The 25,859-nt window shown below is 35.9% G+C and overlaps 1 protein-coding gene across 1 annotated transcript in view; it reads right to left on the bottom strand.

Annotated features, from left to right (window-relative positions):
• SLC44A5 (solute carrier family 44 member 5) overlaps positions 1 to 25,859 on the bottom strand; it is a 371,649-nt gene that overhangs the window by 27,131 nt on the left and 318,659 nt on the right. Inside the window, exons 6-12 of the mRNA XM_029226993.1 lie at positions 22,298 to 22,426; positions 21,409 to 21,469; positions 17,997 to 18,120; positions 16,434 to 16,517; positions 13,436 to 13,548; positions 5,807 to 5,938; positions 2,190 to 2,289 (exon numbers count right to left, since the gene is read on the bottom strand). Of these exons, the coding sequence (XP_029082826.1) occupies positions 2,190 to 2,289; positions 5,807 to 5,938; positions 13,436 to 13,548; positions 16,434 to 16,517; positions 17,997 to 18,120; positions 21,409 to 21,469; positions 22,298 to 22,426 (743 nt within the window). The remainder of the gene's footprint in view (positions 1 to 2,189; positions 2,290 to 5,806; positions 5,939 to 13,435; positions 13,549 to 16,433; positions 16,518 to 17,996; positions 18,121 to 21,408; positions 21,470 to 22,297; positions 22,427 to 25,859) is intronic.

The following is a 25,859-nucleotide window of genomic DNA, read 5'->3' as shown; positions in this document are numbered from 1 at the left end:
AATTTTATCTGTTAGAACTATAAATAAGCCTTTGACTGAATTCATTCCAAGAACAGTGGTAATAACCATCAACTCTTTTTTGCTGATGTATACTTAGTTGGTTTTAAAATTTTATTTATTCATGTTTAGTAAGTTAGAGGCATTCTTTCAATGCTCATGTTTGATTCCTGCCAAAAGTTCCCCAAACCTTCTCCTCTTTGGTTATTTCTGACTGACGCATAAATATTTGATGCATTATAATCATGGTATTTCTCCCTTTTCCTTAGACTTTTAAAATTAGAGAGGACCTTGATGATCATCTGATCAAATGGGAGAATCCATTCCTAATTTAAGAATCCCTTCTGAACTATCTTCAAAACATGTTCATTAGTCTCTGGTGATCTCACTGAGTGAAAGGAACTTACTTTTATATGACACAGCTTATTCTATTTTCTTAACCAAAGTATTAGAAAGTCCTTCCTTATCTGCCTGCATGTAATTCACATCCACCACCTTCTGGAGAAGAAAGGACCACCTTTTCCATACAGCAACCCTTCAAGCAACTCATTATTCTTTTATTCTCCAGGGTAATAATTCTTTTGATATTTCCTCCTAAGATATGGTTTCTAAAATATTCATATCCTAATTGCCCTATAATCTTTTCAGCATATGATACTGAATTAACCCTATGCTGTTTGATACAGCCACTGAGAACTATGATGGAACTATTTCCACTCCTAATGCACTGACACATTTTAGATTCATTTTTGTATTTGTTACCTTCGCCACCTCACTATTTGGGCTATGCTATTCTCTCTTTTCCCCAGACACTGCTGTTCAGTGAATTATTGGGCATCCCTATGTTTACCCTGTATTCTCATGCACATTTATTCCAGCTCTTATTTTCCCTTGAAAAAAATTATTAACCAGTCACAGTAGTAATTGCCGTTTAACACACACACACACACACATTTAGAGGCATAGCAGCGGGATAAGTGAATTGTACAATATCATATTATTTAAGAAATAACCCAGCAAATCAGTAGTTTTCAGTGGCTAATGATAGGGCTTCAGTTATTGTGGGAAGGAGAGAGTTTAATTTAACAAACTGCTTGTTAACTATTTCAAACACTGGCTTTAGGTGGCACTATTATTATTATAGATGATGATTTTGTTAAAACAATCCTTAAAGACTATTTAAAATAATTTGGTCCTTGGCCATTAACACCTCAGTTTCCATCATTCTAAATAGAGAACATGACCTATTGGCTTTGTAATAACACTTTCCTTGCTGTTTCCATGCATTATTCAAAAGTTTAAAGTATTATCCTCAAGTGACCTTTTGGAATAGTTTAGAAACTGTAGGTGTTATTACCTCACAACATGAATTTTATGAAAAACTGTTTATTCTGTAGCATTTTATTATTTATTTTTTATTTTGCGGTACGCGGGCCTCTCACTGTTGTGGCCTCTCCTGTTGCAGAGCACAGGCTTCGGATGCGCAGGCTCAGTGGCCATGGCTCACGGGCCCAGCCGCTCTGCGGCATGTGGAATCTTCCCAGACCGGGGCACGAACCCGTGTCCCCTGCATCGGCAGGCGGACTCTCAACCACTGCGCCACCAGGGAAGCCCCTGTTCTGTAGCATTTTAAAGTAAAAATGGCTCTGGGTATAAAATGTTCCTGAATTGAGAGCTGTAGGTACAAAATGTACAGTCTGGTAGTGCTAGGACCAATTATTCTGTCTACTAGCAAGTTTTGTTATTTATACAAAACTAGCAAGAGCACATAATTGACTTTATAGAATTATGGTGATTTAAAGTTCTGCAAATGATCTCAACCATTAATATTAACATATGACTCAGTATGGGAATAATATAACATAACTAACTTTTATATAGCACTTTATCACTTTCACATAAGTTATCCTCCTAACATATATTTGGTGTTTAAAAAAAAAGTGCTAGTGCATAGAATACATGAGTTTTAGCTTTATTTTACCCTATGATAATTGAGGTTTGGGGATTTTGAAAGATTTGTTAGCATGAAGTTTTTAATACGTGGAAGAGTCTGAACTTGAACAAGTCTTCTTGAATGGAAAGCAGATTTAACAAGCCATCTTAAAGGGAAAATAGTCTGGGGCATCAACAAATAAGCAGTGACCGATATGACATTGATATACAGTATATGAGTTTCTCCATCAAGGCCTTACTTGCTCCCCTCCTTCAGCAGGGCAATGGAGATGCGGATTCGGTCCCTGAGGAAGATCAGCATGAGGATGATGAACACTTCAAGGATGCAGAGTATTATCACTTTAAACAGGGGGAAAAAAAAATAGTGTGCGATTCAAATCAATCCCAAAAGCAAACTTTCTCTGCAAAAGTTAGGACTGATCTTCATGATTATTTCTACCAATTCTGACACTTCATAATTTAAGCAGTGCTACCTCTCCAAAAATGCCAGTTTTAGAAATTCGTTTTCAAAACCTCCCAGAAACGCTAAAAAAAAATCTAGATTAAAACTTTTAGCTAGAGTTTAAACAACTCAGTTGGACAGGCTTCATTTTATCTATGGAAACATTTCACACCATTTGTAGAAATGAGAAAATAGGCATGGAAGAAAGGAAGGGCTGCTTTAGGCAACTCTATTTTAGATGTTTTCACTTTCACTCTTTTGAGTAAGAGAATCATTACAGAAGAAAATTTCTGGACTGCCTGCCCAGTCACAGTGCCTCTTAATTAATTGATCTTGCTGATGGACGGGGTGGGTTCTGAGATGCCACATTTTAAGTTTCACACTCCACCTATCATGGCTGCCATTGATGAAATCAGAGTGTAAACCCAACCCAAGTTGTGTAATAATAAGTCTCAGAATTAGAATTAAGGGAATCTAGTTCGGTTTTGAATTGAAGTTTATAAACCTCTTGAACTAAGAGTTATACACATTTAATAAACTGTGGAAAAACCATCTTTATGTGAAGTAAGTGAACCTGCAAAAGAAAGAATAAAATGTATATGTGTAAAGAAAGAGAGCAAGTGGAGGAAATCTTGGCTCCTTTTTGGCTTTTTGTTTCCTGGATCCACATACACTTGAAAGTCCAGCTGCTTTTCTGCTGCTTTGAGTTTGGTGAGACACTTCTATATTCTTAGAATAAATACCCCTGCCTTGCCTCCAGCTTGTTCCTTTGTTTCTTTTTACTTAAAGCCAAACAGTCCTAATTACTATATTTCCTCAATTCTAAGACATACCTTCAATTTAGTAATATCCTTTCAGGAAAAGTAAAGAAATCCTTTATTAAATATCTATTCATTGATTATAAAATGCATCCTGACCTCAGAGATGTTAAAAAGTGAAAAGGTATGGATCCTAAATTAAGGAAATATAGTACTGCTAATAACAAAATGTGAAATTATAAAAGAAACTTAATGGAAAGTTAAATTAAATTCCTACCCATGAAAGAATCCGTTCTAACGTTCTTGCTAGATAGTTATTCCGCTTATGTCTGAACACTTCCAGCAATAGGGCGCTCATTATTTCATTCTATTGTTATACCACTGAGATTCGGATGATACATCCCACTTAAGTTAGTATCTCCAAGTAAGTAGAAATCAGTTAACCCAGAGATGTGAGAGGATCTTAGTAAGGTATCATCTTGCTACATCTTCTTTTAGTTAAACGATGTATTTATGTTTTTATGCAAATTTGATTCTCTTAAAACTAAACTGAGTCCAAAATTGTGGAGTATACCCATATTAACCTAAAATCACTATCTTCTTTGGACAAACTTAAGAATATGAAATATATCAGTCACTTTATGTTCTGAAGTTGCATTGAAAAAGAACATTGCATATTAAATTTGTACCTTTACAAAATTACATATTTTAAATGGTTATATTAGAGAAATTTAACTGTCTTTTGAATTTATATATTATATTCCCTCCTTTTGTTTGAGCAAGAGCAAACAATAGAAACATATTTTTTGAGCCCCTAGAGAGAAGCTGGTATAAATCTAACTTTACCAAGGAGGCTGGGATAATTAATAGAAATGAGAATAGAACCATCTCCTAACACAATCCAAGACTCATAAAAATTATAATTTTTGCATGTATAACTGCATATTTTTAGTGTTTCTGTCAATTAGTATAATTTCATACGTATACTCTTGTCTCTGGTGCCTAGGATTTCATCAAACACAGAGCAAGTAATCAATGTCTGATAAATGCGTTGTGAAAGCTAACACTCATTTGAGGAAAGATAAGTATTGCTAAACTTGAAAATAAAAGCAAGCCCTGTTTTCTCCTCAAAGTACCTCTCAACTTCTCCAATGGCAGATTCTGATCATCTCAATGATTTTTGTGTTGAAGGTCCTTAAGAGACAGCAGCAGGATGACCATAGAACCTGTAACTAAGATCCATCTGAGAGTAAAACTAGAGGTTTCAATACAAAATGGATGAGATTTGTCATCTTTAGATATGACAGATGACAGTAAATGGACTGCTGAGGAGATATGGAATCACTCAAATTCAGAAAAAGTAATGAGGATTTAAGTTCTAAGACACCTGATTTTTATAGTTAAAAAAAATGGCTATCAATGAAGTTCTTCTGAAACATATTTGAAAAAATAATGTGCTATGTGAAGGGAATTAGCTGTGTGAGGGCTAGAAATGGGAACCCAAAGAGCAAGAATTTGGCGTTTTGATCTAGTACTATCCAAGGAACACAGAAAAACTGAATTTGGCAGACAAAAGAATCTGGTGGGGGCTTCTGTGCAGCAGGGCTAGCTCATCAAGCTTGGCATGAGCCTTAAGAAAACATCTCTCAAGACTATCCAAGGGTCTCTGCTAAAAAACTTTCTCACTAGTGATCTGATTCCCCATATGCCTTGACCCCAGGAAAGCAGTATCCTAGGTGGTATATATGTCTGTATTCTGGTCACAGAGAGAGTACCCTAATAGTTTTAACGAATAAAAAGGCACTCTGGTGACATGTTGTGAGCCTGTCCCTGATGACTTTTGGGTGAAGTGGCAAAATTAAGTTTTCAGATTTATGGTGATGGGATCCATGCTGGAATCATGATACTCTCCAAGATACTGCCCCCCTCTTAGGCTACCTCTGGGCTCCTTACCAGGCATCCTCAAACTTGTCTTCCCTGGCTCTCTAACTTCAACAACATATGAAGATGAAATATTTTTAAAGTACCATGTAATTACAGATCATCTTTAAAATCTTGAATAAATAACATGAATCTCTGTAAAGTGCAAGGAATAGTATAATAAAACCATTCTAGAAATAGAGGATTGAAGCCATCTCTGAAATCATCTAGCTTTTAAAATATTTGTTAATATTACCCTTAACTAACTCAATCTAAATAAACATTTCAAAAATGTAAACTTCTTTTCAGTTATTTATTATTCCAATTCTATAACAAGTTGTTTAAAAGTCCTGCTATGAAAAATTTGTTGCTTATTTTTCTTTTTCCTTTTTCTATTTTTAAAAACAAGTTTGAAAAATCAAGCATTTTTTTCCTTTTAAAATACCTTTCTTGGATATCAGATTAATGGCTATAAACGTCTATATCCAACCCATTTTAAGTTGAAGGCAAATAGCTTGAGATCATTGTAAAGTAACATTTTCCTAGATTATATAATAAATTCCCCTCAATGACTTTTCCATTTATTGTAGCTAATATTATTATAGACACACTTATTTTAATGACATTAGCAATAAGTATATTTTAACAAGTTATACCAACCCAAATTTTCCTTTACACAAAAAGATGCTTTCTTGTTATTACAATTTTAACAAACAAGTTTTTAAAATCCACTCACTAAATGCGAACCATGTTTGTTTCAGTTGAAAGTACATGCTTATATCAGTCTGAATCCCGATGTGAAATACAGTTAAGTGAGAATTTGGCTGTCCCTGAAGATTGCTGTATTCCCGGTAACAGTGCCATATTCCTTGAAAAGGAGAGAAAAGTAGACTAATATAAAATGCTATTTTCTGAAATATAAGCTATACACTTATAACACATATCTACATGAAATTGATCAGCATGGTCATTTTTACAAAGGCAAGATTCATATTTCAAATTAAATATTTTATGTGTATCTAATAGTCTAAATGTGCTACTGTATTCAGTATAAATGTTTTCAGTATTTGTCTGGATGACTGTGGCAACATCTGGCTTTAAATGACCTTTTAAATAGAAACAACCTTAATGTCCATCAATAGCGATTGGTTAAAAAAATTATGGTATATTTGTACAGTAGAATACTGCATTTCCATATAAAGATGAGAAAGTCTAGTGTTAGTGAATGATCACCAGATGTTTTGTTAAGTGGAAAAAAGAAAAGTACAAAATGATATAAAAATATGCTATAATTCATATAAGGAGTAAGAACTATATATATTTTCTTATACACACGTAAAGTATCTCTGGGAGGATACATAGAAATACAATATTTTTTGCTTCCAGGGAGGGAAACTTGGTGACTAAGGAGTAGAATGAGAAGGAAAATTTTCACTGTATAAACTTTTTATCTTTTAACATATAATCTATTTAAAAAGCAAATTTAAAAAATCAGTTAAGTTGAAAAAAGCCTTGTGAAATCTTTTCAATGGTGAAGGAATGTCTTGATGGAACTGTCTAAAAGCATATTCTTATCAAAGATTGTGTCCAGGCAAGGCAAACATGGACTTACTGTATTTTCCCCAAGACTCTGTGTTTCAAACTGTATATGACTTTTCACATGGTCTAGATAAAGTGGGAGTAGAAAACAGAGTTAAGAGGCCTATTTATTTTAATGACCCATGGGTCTGGATTAGGTCCGTTGGATATGTTCTAGCAATAATGAGGAAAATAGCTTTTAAAACCTCTAACTGTAAACTAACCGTTTTTTTTCCTAGATACAAGGTGAGAGGGTATGGCCCATGGAAAGACAAAAAACTAAATTAGAAATGACAGTTGTTTCTCAAAGAAATATAAGATAAATCCCTTCCTTTTAGGCATTGCTTTCCCTGTGAATTTTTAAAAATTCCTTTAAAAATGCTTTATGGAATATTTGATACATACAAAATTATATGTAATGCAGATGTTGGTTTTAAAGCATACAGTAAAATAAACACATATGAATGTATCACCTATCTTAAGATTTTATCATCCTAATTTTGCTCTAATTACACAAAATAAAATTTTTTCTTCTACCTGAGATTTTCATCCTATCATACCTACTGCCTCTCCCTGCCGAAGAACAATTATTCTGAATCCTGTGCTTATTATTCTCTTATTTTAGCAGAAAGATATGTTGAAATATCTCCTTAAGGGGTATTTATATCCCATAAAGTTTTATTATTTATTGATTTATTATTAATTCTTATAGTTCTATGACTTTTGAGGCTATTATTAGATGCATACATGTTTAGAATTAGTATATCTTTTTAGTAAACTGTATCCTTTATATCCCTAGCAATGCTTTTCATTCCAAAATCTATTTTGTCTGATATTATTATGGCTACTGCAGCTTTCTTTTGGTTAATGATTGCTAGTATATTTTTATCTATCCCTTCACTTTGAAACTTCCAATTTCCTTAGGTTTTGTGTAACTTATGTAAATAGCACAGCTCCAGTTTTTATATTTATATCTTAATCTGACCTGACAATCTCTGTATTCTAAACGATGAGCTTAATAAATTTATATTTAATGTATTGCTATACTTATTTTTCAACCTTCTTACTTTTTGCTTTTCCTGTTCCACTTTGTACTTCTTTTCTTCCAATTCTTGTCCTTTAAAAATTGATCAGTTTTTGTTTGTTTATTTATATTCTATTTTTCCCCTCTACTGGTTCAGAGATGTCTTCTCTGTTTTTAGAATAAATTACCCTTGAAAATTGACTATGTATACTTACTAACCAAGTCTAAAGTCAACACAAGGAAATACAAGAAACTTAGATTACTCAGTAATCACCCCAGTCTGATTATTCCTCTGTATTTTACTTATGTACAGTTAGACCTCAAAAAATTGGATATTATCATTATTTTATACAAATGTTGTTAAGCTCTACCTACACGTTTACCAATTCATTTTCTTTGCTCATCATTCTTTCTTGCATCTCATACATTTTTGTGGAATCATTTTCCTTCTTGAAGTAGGCATTCCTTTAGTATATGTCTATTTGTAAACTCTGGTTTTTACTTATCTTAAAATATCTTTATGTTACTCTTATTCTTGAAAGATAGTTTTGCTGGGTGTACAGATGCAGGTTGACTGTTATTTTTTCTTAGCTCTTTGAAGGTATTATTCTACTTCTTTTGTTGCTGTCAAAAAGTCTGCTTCAGGGACTTCCCTGGTGGCACAGTGGTTAAGAATCCACCTGCCAATGAAGGGGACACGGGTTTGATCCCTGGTCTGGGAAGATCCCACGTGCCACGGAACAACTAAGCCCGTGCACCACAACTACTGAGCCTGCGCTCTAGAGCCCGCGAGCCACAACTACTGAGCCCACATGCCACAATTACTGAAGCCTGCGCACCTAGAGCCCATGCTCCGAAACAAGAGAAGCCACCGCAATGAGAAGCCTGCGCACCGCAATAAAGAGTAGCCCACGTTCGACGCCAACTAGAGAAAGCCCACACGCAGCAACGAAGACTCAATGCAGCCAAAAATAAAAAGAAATTTAAAATTTTATAATTAAAAAAAAAGTCTGCTTCAGCCTAATTGTTCCTTTGTATATGATCTGTCTTTTCTCTCCAGTTGTTTTAAAAGTCTTTTGTCTTTGGTCTTCTGAAGTTTCACAACAATTTCTTTCTTTTACATCATTAATTTCTTGCTCTCTAATGGGTCATTCCAAACAGTATACAAGCATGTTGTTCTTTCTCACATCTTAAAGAATAAAACAAAAGATATTCTACTTTTGACACTCTTCCCCCAATCCACTGCCCAATTACTCCCCACTGCAATAAAACTCTCCAAAATAGCCATCTATGTTGTCTATCTGCAGTTCCTCTCCTCCCATCCTCTTTCAATCCACTCTAACCAGACTTTTCTTTCTCATTATTCTACCAAAACTGCCCTCATCAGATTACCAGTGATCTCATCACATTTCTAAATCCAAGGCCTAGTCTCAATTCTCATCTTTCTTGACCTATCAGCCCCATTTGACATGGTTTATCACTCCCTCCACTTTTGTTGTTGTTTGTTGTTGTTGTTGCTGCCTTTTAACTTGGCTTCTATAACATCACCTGCTTTTAGTTTTCAAAAAAACCTGTTTTTCCTCAGGTGTCTTTGCTGGTCCCTTCTCTTCTCCCTGACCTCTTAATGTTGGAGGACCTCTGAACTCAGTCTTTGGTCCACATCTCTATGTATACCTATTTTTTTGGGTAATCTCAGCAAGTCTTATGGCTCTAGTGCTCCTGACTCCTAACTATATTTCTTTAGGCTCTCTCTTTCTAACTCCAGACTGTATATTCAACTGCCTACTTGCCATCTCCACTTTAATGCCTAATAAACATCTCAAACTCAACATGTTCAAAATTACACTTCTGATCAATCCCCTTTCTAAACCAAAAGGTTTAGAACCTTGCTCCACTCAAACCTTCCCTATCTCAGTTGATGTCAACTCCATCTCTCCAGTTGCTTGGATTAAAACCTTAGAAGTCATTCTTGACTCCTGACACTCTCTTATGAACTGCATTCAATCCATCAGGAAATTCGGTTGGTTCTACATTAAAAACCTATATGCCCATCCTTATTGCTACCACCTTGGTCTGGGCTTCCCTCATTTGGCACATGAATTACTGCAGTAACCTATTCACTGATCTCATTGCTTCTTCTCTTGCCTCACTATGGTCTCTTCTCAACACAGGGACTAAAGCTGTCATCATTTCATATCCCTTCTCTACTCAAAACCCTACCTTGCCTCCCCATTTCACTCAAAGTAAAAAGCAAGATCTTACAATATAAGTCTCTGGCCCTCCACAAATTCTATGACCTCATCTCCTATTCTCCCCTTTACTCAGTACACTCATCTACACAAGCATTCTAGCCATTCTTAAACACGCTCCCACCTTCAGGACTTTGCACTAGCTGTACTCACTGTCTAGAACTTTTCCTTTATCTCCAATGGCTAACTCCATTGCCTCCTTCAAGTGTTTTCTCAGACCTCTTCTCCAAAAGGCCTACCCTACTAATACTGCAATTTGCTCTCCTTGCCCTACCATGATACTCTCAATCCCCCTTTATCTATTCTACATTTTCTTTTCTTCATGGCAAGAATCACCTTCTAATAGATAATATGCTTAGGCTATAAGTATCAGGAGAGTAAGAACGTTTGTCTTTTGTTTGCTGTTCTTTCTCAAGAGCCTAGAATAGTGCCTGTTACACAGCAGCTGCTCAACTAATATTTGTTGACTGAACAAATAAAAGAAAGTACAACTAGATATGGGTGTCACTCCCCTTACTCTCCTTGGTATAATTAGAGCTTCCTGTATCTTTGAATTTATACCTTTCATCAGTTCTAGAAAATTCTCAGCCAATACCTTTCAAATATGTTGATATATTTTAGGCCCTTCTCAATCTATTCTCTCTCTCTTAACCACACAATCATATTTTGTCCTCTTGTCACATTCTGCTGTATTCTGAGTAATTATTTCAGAGGTTCATCTTTCAGTTCATTAATTCTCTATTTTACTATTTAACTTATCAATTTAATTTCTAATCTAACACTATATTGCTTTGTTTTGAAAAGTTCTATTTAGTTCATCTTCATGTATGCCTGGATATTTTTGATGATTTCTTTTTTTTTAAATTGTATTTTTAATTCTTAAACATTTTATACATGATTATCTCATGTTCTGTATCAATCCATATCTGAATTCTTGGAGGCTGCAATCTGATGTTTATAGTTTCTTTTGTTTCTTTATTTTATATAAATTTATTTATCTTATATATATTTTTTGGCTGCGTTGGGTCTTCATTGCTGTGCGCAGGCTTTCTCCAGTTGTGGTGAGCGGGGACTACTCTTCGTTGTGGTGCACGGGCTTCTCATTGCAGTGGCTTCTCTTGTTGCAGAGCATGGGCTCTAGGTGCACAGGCTTCAGTAGTTGTGGCTTGTGGGCTCTAGAGCACAGGCTTACTAGTTGTGGAGCATGGGCTCAGTTGCTCCGCAGCATGTGGGATCTTCCCAGACCAAGGCTCGAAGCTGTGTCGTGGATTCTTAACCACTGCACCACCAGGGAAGCCCTCTTTTGTTTCTTGCAAAAGACCATTTCCTTGCATGTTTGGTAATCTTTGATTGTAACTCATACTTTGTTAAATTTAATCTGTGGAAACCTGGTGATCTGAATTGAAGGTGCTTTCATCTAGAGGGGATTTATATTTGTTTCTGTTGGCAAACAAAGGGTACTACCAAACTGGGGTCACTTTATACGTTTTCCAGGATCCCAGACCTACTCCAGGAGTTTCAGGTCTGACCCTCTACTCTCCTGCTAGCTCTAAGTGTCCTGACTGTAGCCCTGGTATGGTCCGCCCATAATTTCATATGTGCTTCCTGCTCGGTTCCCCACATTTTAGCTTGTGGGTTTAAAATGGTTTTCCTTTTGGGGAGATTTCCTTACTTCTGGTAAGCTCATCAAAAAAATACATTACATCAAACAATACAATACTATTTTATGCCATTATTTCATAGCAAGAGGACCCTTCAGATTATTAATTCTTCCATACTGGTGGATGTGAAGATCTCAGCAGTGTTTTCCAATTTATTTTTCTATTGCTTTCTCACTCCTGTCCTAGTGTTTGTTTGTTTGTTTGTTTTTAAAAGTATGTTCCCTGGGCTTCAAGTCCTCTTTCCTCAATAATATTCCTGCCTAATAACAAAATAATAGATACCATTTACTGAACAATTACTATGTGCTAGGCAGCTCTCTAAGTACTTTATATACATTATTTATTAACACTCACAGATTCCTATTATACAGTTGAGGAAACTATGAATTAGAGACACTATGTACTTGCAGAGAATCACACAATTAATATGTGATGATTCTAGAACTGTGCCTTTTTCAAACTCCAAATACATATTTGTAACCATGGTGTTATATGGCCTCCCCTATATATCTCTTAATTTGTTCTGGTCAATGAGAATTGTTCACATGCTCAACCTCTAAGATGGCAAAGGAAAGGGGATATTTTGAGCTCCAAGGAGGAAAATGACTTTTAGACAAAAAGCTTTCCTGAGAGTTTCAGATTAGAGGACAGCAATTCTTGCATTCCTCTACCAGACTGACCCACCTCTTCACGGGCAGCTGCACAGGAGGAGCAGATAAGGAATAATACCTGGAAAGACGTGAACAATTGTCTAGAAACTTAATTAGGATAACGAGCAGGATAATAACAATACCCCAAGACATGCTGAGTGTTTGCTGTATTCCAGGGACCATTCTAAGATCTTTATATTCATTGTCTCATTTTACACTCACAGTCTTGTTAGATGGAGATACCATTATTGTGCTGATGTTATGGATAAGGAAACTGAGGCTTATAATCATTAAAATTTTCCAAAGTCTCCCAGTTACATTATGGAGCTGGGATTGGAACCCAAGCTAGCTACAGATTTTGCGGATTCTGCTGGTTTCTAATGCTGACATGTTTAAAGCTCTTCTTCTTTGAGTGACAAAAATAGGAAATTGTTATTTTTGGTATCTGTGACCATAAAATCTCATTGTCAATATAAATGGTGTTGTAGCAGAAATCATTCTTTTGAATAGAAACCTCTCTAACATTCATATATTGGCCCATACATTTATTAGAAGACTGAGAAGAAGCTGCCATAAGTGCCATACTGTTCGTTAGGAGAGACTTTAATTCCTTTTTTAGTATTTGCATTTTACCTGTACTGCATTTGGCAGGATTGAGTTAATAATTAGAGCTCAACCTTGAAATAAAGTAAGTCTCCATCCAATGTGTAATTCAGAATACTTGCCTCTAGAGGGTGATGGCTCATTATGGAGTACTGGCCAATTATTAAAATATGTGACAGTACCTGGATTAAAAGTTCTAAGTTGAAAGAGGAAAACAGATCAATCGCACTTCTGTTACAATGCAGACCTGGCCTTTGATCAGACAGAAAAGTTAAAGGACTCAAAGAAATTGTCTGAAATATTTTTCATTAACTTAAAAGGGATTTTTTTTTACCTCCTTCTTTATACCCATGAGGCATGAGACCAAAGGCTGGTAGAGAAAAACAGTAGAACTTTCTGATAGCACTTTTTTTTTTCAAGATAAAGAAGAAATAATAGAGACAATATATGCAAAATTAAATAATTTTTCTCAATTTAACAACTTTTGGAGGGGAATAATTAAACTCACTGCAAGGAAAATACTTTCTGGTGATTGACAATGGGGACTGAAAAGAAAAAGATTATTTTGATATTTGGTGATTTTAAGAGGGTGATACCTACCATAAGCTATAATCCCAATCACACCAAAGGTGAAGAGCCAGAAGAGGAAGCCAGCCGTGAACCTCAGGAGTATCACAAACATCCAACTGAGGAGCATGGCGATAGTCAGGCCACTGGAGGAAAAAAATGCACAACAAACACAGTGGGCCAGTGTGCTAAACACAGCAGAATGAGCACAGCAAGACAACACTTTTTTCTATTCAAAAAGATTCTTGATTATTTTACCTGGCTATAGAAACACTTATAATGTTAAAAAGTATAAATAATTTTTGCTGTTAAGATTTTCATGTGAAAGAGTAGGACCATCAGGGACTTTACACATGAATCAATTTTGTGCCTAGGTAAACTGAAGTTCAGTATCAATAGTTGTTCCAGGAAAAAACACAGTTCCTATCTGCCACAGTCCTATTTTTTTCCTTCACACTTACCCACCAAGTATAAAAAGCATGGATAAAGCATATCCAGGAGGAAATTGTGCTCTTCTTGTTCTATCTACCTGGTGACTAATGAAAACCTTATGTAATATAACACTCTAGCAGTAAGGGAACAAACTTAGGTCAGAAAGACAAGCAAAATAACTGCCCCACACAGTTCCTAAATCCATGATTTTGCAGTCATTATCATTCTGGTCTAATTATCTCTAATCGTTTATGATGTCTAACCTCACTAGACATTTATTTCGGCTCCCCAGTGATCTGTGGGCCATTATTTGGAGCCGTGATAAGGCTTCTGTGTCTCCTGGGCCATGCAACTTCATCAACCAATCAACAGCATGAATATTTTCCTTCTGTTTCAATTTCTTCCTGGGGTTTGATTGAGCTACTAGAGGTACTTCTTCCCCCCCACCCCCATATATCCAGGTTAAAGTCATATTGGATTCTTCCAGGTAATTTCATCAAAGAGAACTCACTAAGATTGGAAATTTGGCTTCTGTTAAGAACTGACACCACTGGTGATATCTGCAAGCTTCCAAACAGACAGAGCTTGGCACATTGATTGAGTTTATTGTCTTCAAATATTATCTTTAAAAATAAAATATTAATAATACTGTCACTGGATAGATGACAGCATGTATCAGAGCACCTCCTCAGCTTGCAGTCTTGCAGAGCCTATGCTTTTAACTTCAGAAGCCATTCCCTTTTAAAAATCACAGATACTTTCATGCTGAAATATTCAACATAGTTGAAGAATTATTCCGTGGCATAGTCCAAGGGGGTTATTAAAAAAGGTCGGGGGGAAGAAAATAAATATAGCTCTTTATTGTTCTGTGTTTTTAATTCCCGCATAAAAATTCTAACTGAATAAACTAAATCCCAGCATGTCAGTCTTTGGCTTTATATGTATAAAATCGATGAGAACAGAAGAGTTGAAAATAAAGGGAGGTGTATATGTTCTAGCAGTTCTAGGTGTTTAGTCCCTGGGTAGAGAGCATTTCAGTGCGTGTGTTGGGAGTGAGGAGGGCAGGAGAATCTATCATAATTTACACTTTTTTCAGGTAAGAGTGGGAAAGCCAAAACAAAGGAAAAACATAGAAATTATCTAGTGATATTTGGGTCTGACAATAGGGGCACCAGTTTCCTGTCAAGTATAGACTACAATCTCTGCTATGGAGATATATCCTGAAATACACACTGAAAATAATTACTGTAATTGTTTAAGACAAAGCATCAAAATGAGTAAAATCTGATAAAACTATCTAGCTTTATAGCTCCAAAAACTACTCACTAGTATTTTACACACAGTGCAATTTTGACTTTATTAAGCACCTTATAGTTAAATATATCTATCTTGTTCCCCTAGTATTTTTATAACTGTTCCACATTTTCTATGCATCTCTATGGTCCGAGAACCATACCAGGAGTTAGGAAAATAAAGATGAGTTAGACATAGTTACCATAGTAAAGAGTTCATAGTTTATCAGAGGGAAAGAGTCAGGTAAATAAAACACAAGACAGTGGTGCTATATGGAAGACAGGTATGTGTGTTTATATATAGGTATGTACACACACACACACACACACACACACACACACAATGACCATGAGGAACACAGAGGGGCAAGTAATTTACTATAGCTGGGGAAGTCAAGAAAGACATCATAGATGACACAAAAGCTGATTTTAAATAATGAGATGGGGTTGCCCAGGACACAAGGAAGGATATGCTAGGAAAGAGAATAGAATGTGCAAAAACATGGGGGTTTGACAGTCCAGGGATAGGCATGCTATTTGATGTGTTTAGAATACAGGGTTAATCCAGAAACATGCATGGAGATAAATCTGGGAAACTAAGTTGGGCCAGATTGTAAGGGGCTTTGTAAGTATCTGAAGAAGTTTTCACTTTATTCTTTGATCACCAGGGAATCATAGATGCTTTTAGGGTACTTAGGGTACAAGAAGGTGGCACAAGAGCCAGATAGTAATGACAGCCTTAGGCATATCAAAACATGTACCTGCTCCAGAAGAGTGACTACATTTTCCTTTATGTTTCAGAAATGCAAATCTTATGTCTGAAAATTTAAAATCTCCTCCTCCCTTCAAATGTCTTTTTCAGTGTCTCTTAAGTACAGTGACTTTGATGATGATGATAACAAACATTATGTGGAAGGGCTGTGTTAAAAAATAAGAATGATTCTTTGGAGGTCAAGGGGAGGACAAATGAGTACCAGAGAAATAACACTGCATCCACTGTAACGTGTGATGAAAAGCAAACATACCACAGATATGGCCCTGCGTGACTTGAAATATATGTTTATAAGAGGACTTTTACTAGTGATTTAATAAAATTAAATTTACATTCTTATAACTTTCTGCTACCACTGGGCAGATTTCCAAATATCTTTGCCTCATCTTCACTCTGTCTGAAAAGGAAAGTGGCAGGAACTGAAATCCAAGTCAACCTTTTATTCATGACTATGAATGGGGAATTTGAAGAAAGAAATTCTACAAAGATAAAATCAGAATGGGGCTGGAGAAGAAACACCTAAGCTTTCACTTACATGAGAATCCAATACCACGTTGTTGCATAGTCTTCAAACACTTTCACTCCAATTGCCCTTGCATCAAGGACTTTATTGATACCACTGAATTCAAAGAAGGAAAAAAAATCAATTATTTTTTGACTACCACTAAACAGAAATGTTCTTGTTATGATAAAAGGGATTTGGAAGCTGCAGTTCTAAGCACATTTTTAGAAACCATTTATCACTAGTGACTCTTTTCCTAGCCACAACAATACATGAGGTGTCACTTCGTTAAACCTGCAAAGGTAGCCAGCTACAGCTGCACACAGAGGGAACGTGGCTTCCAAGAGCGATAAACAGACTCCTCTCCAACATGTGCAACACACCCTCGGTGTTGCAGAAGCCTCACTATAAGACAAGAATTTAGATGGTAAGATCAGCTTTTAACTTTTAAAATCCATAGAGCCAATATAAAATCCATAGAGCCAAGAATGAATATGATATTTAATTCCCCTTCTTAATCTTCTGACAGCTCTGTAGCAGGAAGGCACAAAGAGGCACATACAGAAAAGTGCACCAATCGTTAGCATCCAGTTTGATGAATTATCAGAGTGAACATACTTAGAAACTACAGCATAGTCATTCTTTTCCCCCATGTGCCCCAATTACAACACCTCCCCCCTCTTCTCCTAAAGTTAACCATAATCCTGACTTTTGTGATAATACTTTCCTAGCTTGCTTTTTAGTTGTACCATTTATATATGCATCATAGGGTAATTTAACTTAGTTGTGCTTACTTTAAACTTTTTCATCAATGGAATTGTACTATTACTTTATGATTTCTTTCACATAGCTTTATATTTGTGAAATTCATCCATGCTGCTATCATATTCTAAACACACAGGAACTGCACTATTCTACTCGGACTGCTAAAATCTTTTGAGAGAGAACAATAAAATTTTTACAATGCCTTTATTTTTTACTTTAAATTCAACAACTAAGCTATGAAATGGTACTCTGTGTGTTTATATTTGTGCACATACAAGTCTGTGTGCACCCAGGGAATTGTATTTCCCAATAACGTGGAGCACCATGATGCATACAGCCAAGGGAAACAGAAAATTTACTTCACTGTAGTTAGTCCATAGAAATTCGACACAGTACTGATAGAGCAGCATCATTGTTGTTTCACCTTTCTTAAGGCCCCCTTCCCTTTAAAATATCTAGCAGTTTTATTACTTCAGTCATTTTTTAAAAATGGTGCTTTAAAAAAGCATGGGTTTTTAAAATTATGCTTATTCAAAAGTAAATTATACTAAGGTCTTGCGATCTGTTTCCTGATGTCTCATTTCTATACCTGTTGATAATGAAAGACTTAACCATTTTGAAAAACATAATTGTTCTTTCAAATTCATTCTGCTTTCTCCTTTACTTGGCTTTCTTAATGAACACATACCGAGTTCTCTAATCCACAGTGACATGGATATTTCAGAATAATACATAATTCTTCCTCCATAACCCTTAACCTTAATGGAAGTTTTAGTTTGGGGACAATAATGGGATGCATCAAAATTGAAAATGGGAGTGTAAACAACATACTTTGCAGCTGCCCTGAGTTCTACAGCATTTCTTGTCTTTCCACTTCCATCTTCAAACACTGTCTTATTTCCTACTGTTAAAGTGCCATTTTTAGTAGAAAAGTCAGGGAAACATCTCTGGAGATCTGTAAAAATAAATTAAAATTATGATAATCACTTTCTTCCTTCATGATGTCCTCCCTTTCTTAAGCCTTCTGTTATGTATAATCAAATTCTTACTAGACAATGTATAAATTGCTGAATACAGATAATTGCCCATTACTTGATAATCAGATTTTCTGATGATTCTAAGACTGACATGGAAAGCAAATACAATCATAATCTGAAGCTACATTTAAACTTGCTGATTATTTTATACATGGTATATTCATCAAGTAGCCATAAGAAGGACACACAGCACAGGTTTTATAAGAGTAATACTGATAACCTCTCTCTCGTGGTAAACACATTTTAATAAAAAGGCTATATCTACTTGAATGATTGGATGAATTTATTTTGTTATTTTACAAAATTCTTAGATAATCCTTGAGTGAAACCTTGAAAACCAGAGTTTAGTGAACATTTCCTTGGGAAATAAGAATCAGCGCAAATTTTAGGTTACTAAGACAATTGAATTTTTATTTATAAAGTCTGAATAATTTGTCTGTCTTCCAGCTCATTTACAAATTTTTTTTAAGAGGGGCTGGAAATGGGAATTCTAAAGCTATCAAAAATGGCCCACACTTTGAAAACTAGCATTTCTGAGAAGAGTTAATTTACCATTCAATCTTCTATGTGCTTATTTTTAATTATACAGAATCCTTGACTCTTTACAAATCTTTATTACTAAAAATGTTTTAAAACCCCAATTTTAAATGAAGAGGGAGGAGCAATCAGAAGTGGATAATTTTTATATTTTTTCTTACAAGAAGTATCACAGACTTGCATGGGTTCGCATGGAGTGTAAACCTGAAAATATGAAAGCAGCTGATATAGAGAAAGAAGAAATATGTCCTTGTAAAGCTTTTCCTGACTTTCCTTTTTTAAAATGGTCTGATCTACCCACCTTCATGTTCCGTAGCTTTTGTAATCGGGGTGAATGCCCTCTCTCTCTCCTGCTCTTCCCTGGCAAATCTGACATAGTAGCCTCTACCAGATGCTTCCATTCCCTCTCAATCCAACTGTATTTCTGTCTCCACCTCTCCGTGCAAATTAGCCTCCCAGTGATCCCAGTGACCTCCTAGTTGCCAAAACCTCCAAATCTTTTAGTCTTCATCCTGCTTGAACCCATTACCTAGCACAGTGCTTGGTACATAGTGGAACTCAGTAAGTATCTGCTGTTGAATGAATTAACTTTCTCTTGAATGAGTCTTTGACATGGGAGACAACCCCTGCCTTTCAAAACTCTCTTCCCTTGGTTTACAGGCCCAGGTTCTCTCCTGCCTTCCCTTCTTCCTTTCTGTGTACTCTTTCTCTTTCTCCTCCTTCAACATGACTGTTCTCACGTACAGAACCCCCGAAACTTGTCCTACATATTATATCTGGGCAATAACTCATCTAGTCTGTTAGCTTTAATTACTAAATATGCTCATTATATATTTAGAAAGTAGAGAAAATTTTATGAAAGAAGATACAAAACTGTACATAGTTTTACCACCCACAGTGAACTATATTAACCTTTTGGTGCATTTCCTCCAGTCTTTCTTCTATAAGAAATTTTTTTTTTGAGAGTTATAATTATACAGTACATGAGAGGTTGTCCCTTGTTTCTTTCTTATAATATTACTTATTTCCATTTATAAAATCTTTAATGAGTGAATTTTATTAGCTGCATACTATTGTTTCAAATACTATACTTAATCCTCTATTGGGGAGATACAAATGATTTCAATATTTATCTTAATGTTTCCTTCACTAGGCTGTGAAGGACTGTGCCTTACTCATTTTTGTATTCCCAATGTACATTTCATATTGTGTGATTTAACCAAACTACACTTATAAGGGCAGGACTATATGTTATACTTTTATACCTATTACATCTTCAGTGACTAATGATTCATTTTTACCGTTTTGCATAAAAATTTGTAACATTCTTCTTTACTACAGACACTTGTTGCCCAGGACTTCCTGGTTAAATGCAGTTGCTTGCCAGGCCTACATCTTTGCTGCAGGGTTTTAATGATCCAGAGAAGACTGATGGGAGCATGTAAGACATTATGCTTGATGGTAGCTACTTCAATGGTACCTGACTTTCTACTCAAACTGATGACTGCTGTCTTTCTTCCGTTTTAAAAGAAATATGTACTCATTGTGGAAAAAACAGAGATATAGAAAAAAGAAGAAAGAGAGAAAATGGCCATAGTTTTGCCACCTCCAAAACAATCACTTAATATTTTGGCATATTTGTTTCCAATCTTTTTCTTTGAGTAGTTTTTTTTGGTTGTTGTTTATTTTAATTTATACAGGCTTGTCATAATTCGTATAGTATTTTTCATCTTATGTAACACTGTAACATATACACAATACTTATAGGTAAAAATTATAAATATTTCATTTAATGAATACATCATAATTTATTTAAGCATTTCCTTGCTCTTGGATATTAGAGTATTTCCTTTTGATTTTCTTTGTCTTTTCTTTTTTTGGAACAACACTGTGATGGACATCTTTATGTAAAGTTTTTTCTCTGTTGTTAGAATTATAGCCTTAAGAAAGGAAAATGAGTGATTATTTCATTTTCTTCTAAACAGTTAAATAAAGTTTATAGGGGCTTCCCTGGTGGCGCAGTGGTTGAGAGTCCGCCTGCCGATGCAGGGGACACGGGTTCGTGCCCCGGTCCGGGAGGATCCCACATGCCACGGAGCGGCTGGGTCCGTGAGCCATGGCCACTGAGCCTGAGCATCCGAGGCCTGTGCTCCGCAATGGGAGAGGCCACAACAGCAAGAGGCCCACGTACCACACAAAAAAATAAAGTTTATAAATTTTAAAGAAATAAAATGTTGATGCATTCAGGAGACATAGAAATATTTCAACTTTCAAATTATAAATACAAGTATATGCCCCACCCTCACTCCCCAGTGTCAATTTCTCAACAAACTTTTTGGCTGAATTCAGGGGTGGATGTGTTAGAGTGTGTCTGTGCTTATGTGTGTTCACAGAGCACCGAAGAATCAACCTGAATGGGCTTTTAAAAATCAATTTTCAAACTTTTTTGTGTGTGTTTAAGCAGCCAAACCTAAAACCTCACCAAGCTCCAGTGCAACATCCCCAGCTGGAGCCAGAATGGGCTTTATTCTTCCTAATTAACTCTGGGACCCTGGGCCAGCCATAGGACCATTCCCGGCCTCAGTTTCATCAACTGTGAAATAAGGGAATTGAATTAAATAACTTCTTGGTAGATTCTGTGTTTCTAAGGTAAAATAATAGCCACTTACAAGGTTTGCTTGGAAAAATCGCTGTTGGACAATCATCATCCAGTAAAACTTGTGTGAGAGTCTAAAATTGAAGGAAGAGTATGTTAACATTTTAAAGATGATGTGATGACAAGTTTTACTCTTGATATAAAAATTTTGTCCTTTAAAAATTCAATTCCCTAATAATCTCCTTATCCCAAATTACACCCCTAATAAGAATAATTGTAAGATTATCACACACACATACTTGTTTGACAAACACTCTTAAATATCCTAACTGTAGTTCAATTGAATCAACAATAATAAAGTCAGACCTGCTGAAACCAAGGCATGTCTTTGAAGGTGTGTATCTTCGTCTTAGTTATATCCTTAGTCTCTAATCCTTTAATTTTTTCCTGGAAAAATGGCATCTTCTCTAATTTAGAAGCCATTACTACTAATTAACACAATAAGGCTTTAGAAATCCCTTATAAATCTTAAATCTAGGTAGTGTTTGGGGACTTTTTAAATGAGTAATTATCAAACCAGGTTTGGAAGTAAAATTCTTATTACTAAGTAGCCACGGAGCTTTATCACCACATTAATGAAATGGTGACTGCAAATGACATTTAGCTCTGAGCTCTAGACAGCAAAAAATCCAAGTAGAGAATTTGCTGGTGTCAGGGAATAGTTGATGCTAACTTACCAGACCTAACAGTCTTGTATAACACCCCAAGTCTACAAAATGATATGGTATAAATTGTGTGTGTGTGGGTTTGTATGTACATGTGCATTTGTGTTTTAATGAAATGGTACCGTTAGTAATCACTTCCAAGAAGATTTTGGAGCTTGATCCGTTACAAATGCTCATGTTACACTTGCGATTGAAACAAGGTAAATTCTTTCTAGTTTTAAGCTTAAACACACATACCTTCGCAGGCTTAAGAAGAGCAGACTTGCAGAACTGGCTGTAGTATGTCCAGTCGTTTCTGTCTTTTCTGTACATAAATTGTATTTCCATGTAGGTTAAAAATTTTTCTGGGCACTTGGAGACACAGATCTGTGAAATAAAGAAACACAATGGTGGGAACTGAATTGAGTTGAGCAAACCAAGGAATTATCTACAAGGTTAAACTTCTAAATTACCCACCACTATAAAAAAGCAAAGCACCATTTTCCATCTAAGAAACTTAAATCAATTCTCTAAACTTACTGTAAAAAATAAAATTTCATGTACTAGTATTCAACCTCTACTCCTTGCCCTTCGACGTTGATGTTGTTAAAACAATAAGATGCTGTACAATGACAAACTTACTTTTACCTTCTCATCTGACATAACTGTAGATCTACATGCAGCTGTGAAAAATAATAGATTCCACATACCTTTCACCCAGTTTTGGCCTATAGTAATAACTTGCATAACTATAGTACAATATTACAATCAGGAAACTGATATTGTTACAATCCACTAACCTTATTCAGTTTCCACCAGTTTTACATGCATTCATTTGTGTGTATGTGTGTGCAGTTCTATGCAATTTTATAATTTGTAGATTTGTGTGACATCTTCCATAGGACAGTGATGAACTTTTAATGAAATAGTTTTTCATGATTTTCTGAATTAGTAGATAAGAGCTTAATGCAAGATTAATTTCACCTGTGTAGTTTATACATTTTCAGGGTTAGAATCTTGCTTTCTTTCCTTTATGTGAATACAATGGTAATTTAAAACGCTCCAAACATGGATAACTTATGCCGCTAATAACTATCAGTGCCAATGAATTCTCAGAACATAATTGGAGGTTTTATTACCATAAGAAACTAACAAAATTAGGGCTATTTGTGGCAATCAATCATTATTATTGTCTTTCAGCAGCACCAGTCAAACATGGGCAGAGAGGTCACTGATGCAATTATCTTACATTAATTAACTTTGGGGGCCTATTAATGCCAAACCGGATGGCCGTGCTAGTCCACAGAGCCACCGTGGAGTGACTGCAATCCAATTAGTAACTCCACAGAGAGAAAGCAGAATCAGGGAAGATGCACTCTGTTGGTTTTGCTTTTGTTTGTAATAAAAAACCAAAGATCATGGGAAGCCATGAGAGTTGTAGTCAATCCTTGAACATTCCCTTCCTCCACCTTCAGTTCCTCCTTAGGAAAGGCTTCTCAGCTCTGATTTGCTCCATCTCCCTACGGTACTTTGGTAACCATTCTCACTGACCAGATTCTAGCTCAACCCCCACTGGTAGTTAGGTAAAAACACGGCTGCTGAGGTGACATCTCTTTCCCCTTTTTTGGGTCATGTCTCTGCTACATGAGGACAATTGGTATCAACCCCACAGCTAAGGTAGTAGGTAGATAACTAAATGGGTACCTCAAAAATCTCACAGTTAATATTGTTTTGTAGCAGCAGCAGTCCAATTTCTTTTAGAAGTTTTGACAAGGTAAACAACTCATCTCCACATTCACACCTCCAGGTGCATTTTCTCTTTCTCAGTCTCTCCTACACACATATGCACACACACACACAAGCACATACACACATTCACACACCTCTAGAGGAAATATTGAAAGTCTCACAGGTATCTTTCTATGAAAACTGAAGAACTGTTTAGGGACATTCACAGCAACCAACAAACATGCTCACATTTTTTGGAAGAAGACTGAGGTCATTGCCAATGCGAACATCAAAAGTTTACTCCGATCGGGGCTAAGCTGAAAAAACCATTAACGTATTAGGAGCTACCTCACAGACATTTAGACTTTGGCAATTTACTTACATGACTCTGAAAGACAACTGCACTAGCCCCTTGTTGGATACATTTAAATGAATTTATAAAAGTGAATACTGAATATACTAATGTCTTCACAGGCTTTCAATGATGGTAGGAGCTACTGAGTTAAGGCTATGATGATTTCTGTATTTATACATACACACACATACAATGTATACTACACACATAGAAGCAGTGTATGCAACATATAAAAGAAAGTAATTTAAGTGGTAAAAAATGTTTTGATAATGAGAATCACATCAAATTTCATTCCAGAGACAAATGAGCTGTTAAAAAACAATACAGCAAATGTTCTTTACTCTCTATCAGTTTCATTCCAGACACAAATGAGCTGTTAAAAAACAATACAGCAAATGTTCTTTACTCTCTATCAGACCAATTTGTTCACTTCAAATAGGGTGCTGATTAGTAGCAATCAACGTATAATTAGCCAAAAATGAAGGTCACACTGAGGTTGGGTTTCCTAATTGATCAAGGTCTGTCCTTTAAATGCTTATGACACATGTCTGGACCATGCTGCATTAACAAAAAACATCATGCGTAAAAATGTGGCTTGGATCAGTAGACGCACTACTGCCTGGCAGACTGAAAGCAATCCTGCATTATTGGCAGCTGATATATATTCTGACTCAGTTCTGATTCTATGTATAAACACAAAGGGACATTCTGAATATAGTTCTTCATCATTATTTTTACATCTTCCATTCATATAGGGTTAACATTCTAATATAAATTAGGATTTGGTGAGTGGAAAAGAGAGTTATACTGAAGGTTAAAACACTACAATTTGCCATGAAGAAAGGATAATCTAGTAAATCTAGTAATTTATGTAATCTAGTAATTTGTGAAATGTAATAAAAAGCATAATGTGCAAGGATTTTTTTGTTTCATCATGGGAATGATGTATTTGTATAGTGTAGTGGAAAATTTTCTAGACTGGGAATAGGAAGATATTCTCTCATTCATTCATTTACTCATTCACTCAACAAATATTTATTGATCACCTACTCTGAGCCTGTTCTAGGCACTGGGGACACAGTAGTGAACAAAACAGATAAAAATCCGTACTTTCTAGTAGGGGAGATGATTAACAACAAATAAACAAAATTGTTTGCTATGAGATGGTAGCAGGTGTTATGGAGAAAAATAAGGCTAGAAAGAAGGCCAGAGGATGAAAGGTACCAGGGTGGGATTCTAATTTTAAATAGGTAGTTAAGGAAGGCCTCAACAAAAGGTAATATTTGAGGAAGACTTGAGGAAGACTTGAAGAAGACTAGTGATCTAGTCATCTGGAGACAGAGCAGCCTAGGCAGGGATATCAGCAAAGTCTAGAGCTATGAAGTCGGCACTTTCCTGGATCCTTTGAAGACAACAGATGGTCAGTATGACCCGAGTGCAGTGAGCAGAGGGAGAGCCATAACATATGTGGTCAGAGTCGGGCAGACAGTGAAGAACTTTGTAGGCCATTGTTAGGACTTTGGCTTTTAATATGAGTAACTTGAGAAGCTATTGAGGGGAGGGGGCTTGAGCAAAGGAGGGACATAATGTGACTTACATTTAACAGGATCACACTGGCTGCTGGGTGGAAAAGAGAGTCTAAGGGGCTGGAGACAGGGGCAAGAAGAGACCAGTCAGGAGGTCATTGAACTAATCTAGCTGGTTCCTTGAAAAAAGGAGGAGATGGTGAAAAAAGGA

This window comes from Monodon monoceros, unplaced genomic scaffold, assembly GCF_005190385.1.
Source record: "Monodon monoceros isolate NGI ecotype Baffin Bay Population unplaced genomic scaffold, NGI_Narwhal_1 Super_Scaffold_18, whole genome shotgun sequence".
Taxonomy (NCBI): Eukaryota; Metazoa; Chordata; class Mammalia; order Artiodactyla; family Monodontidae; genus Monodon; species Monodon monoceros.
This window is presented reverse-complemented; position numbering and strand designations above follow the sequence as displayed.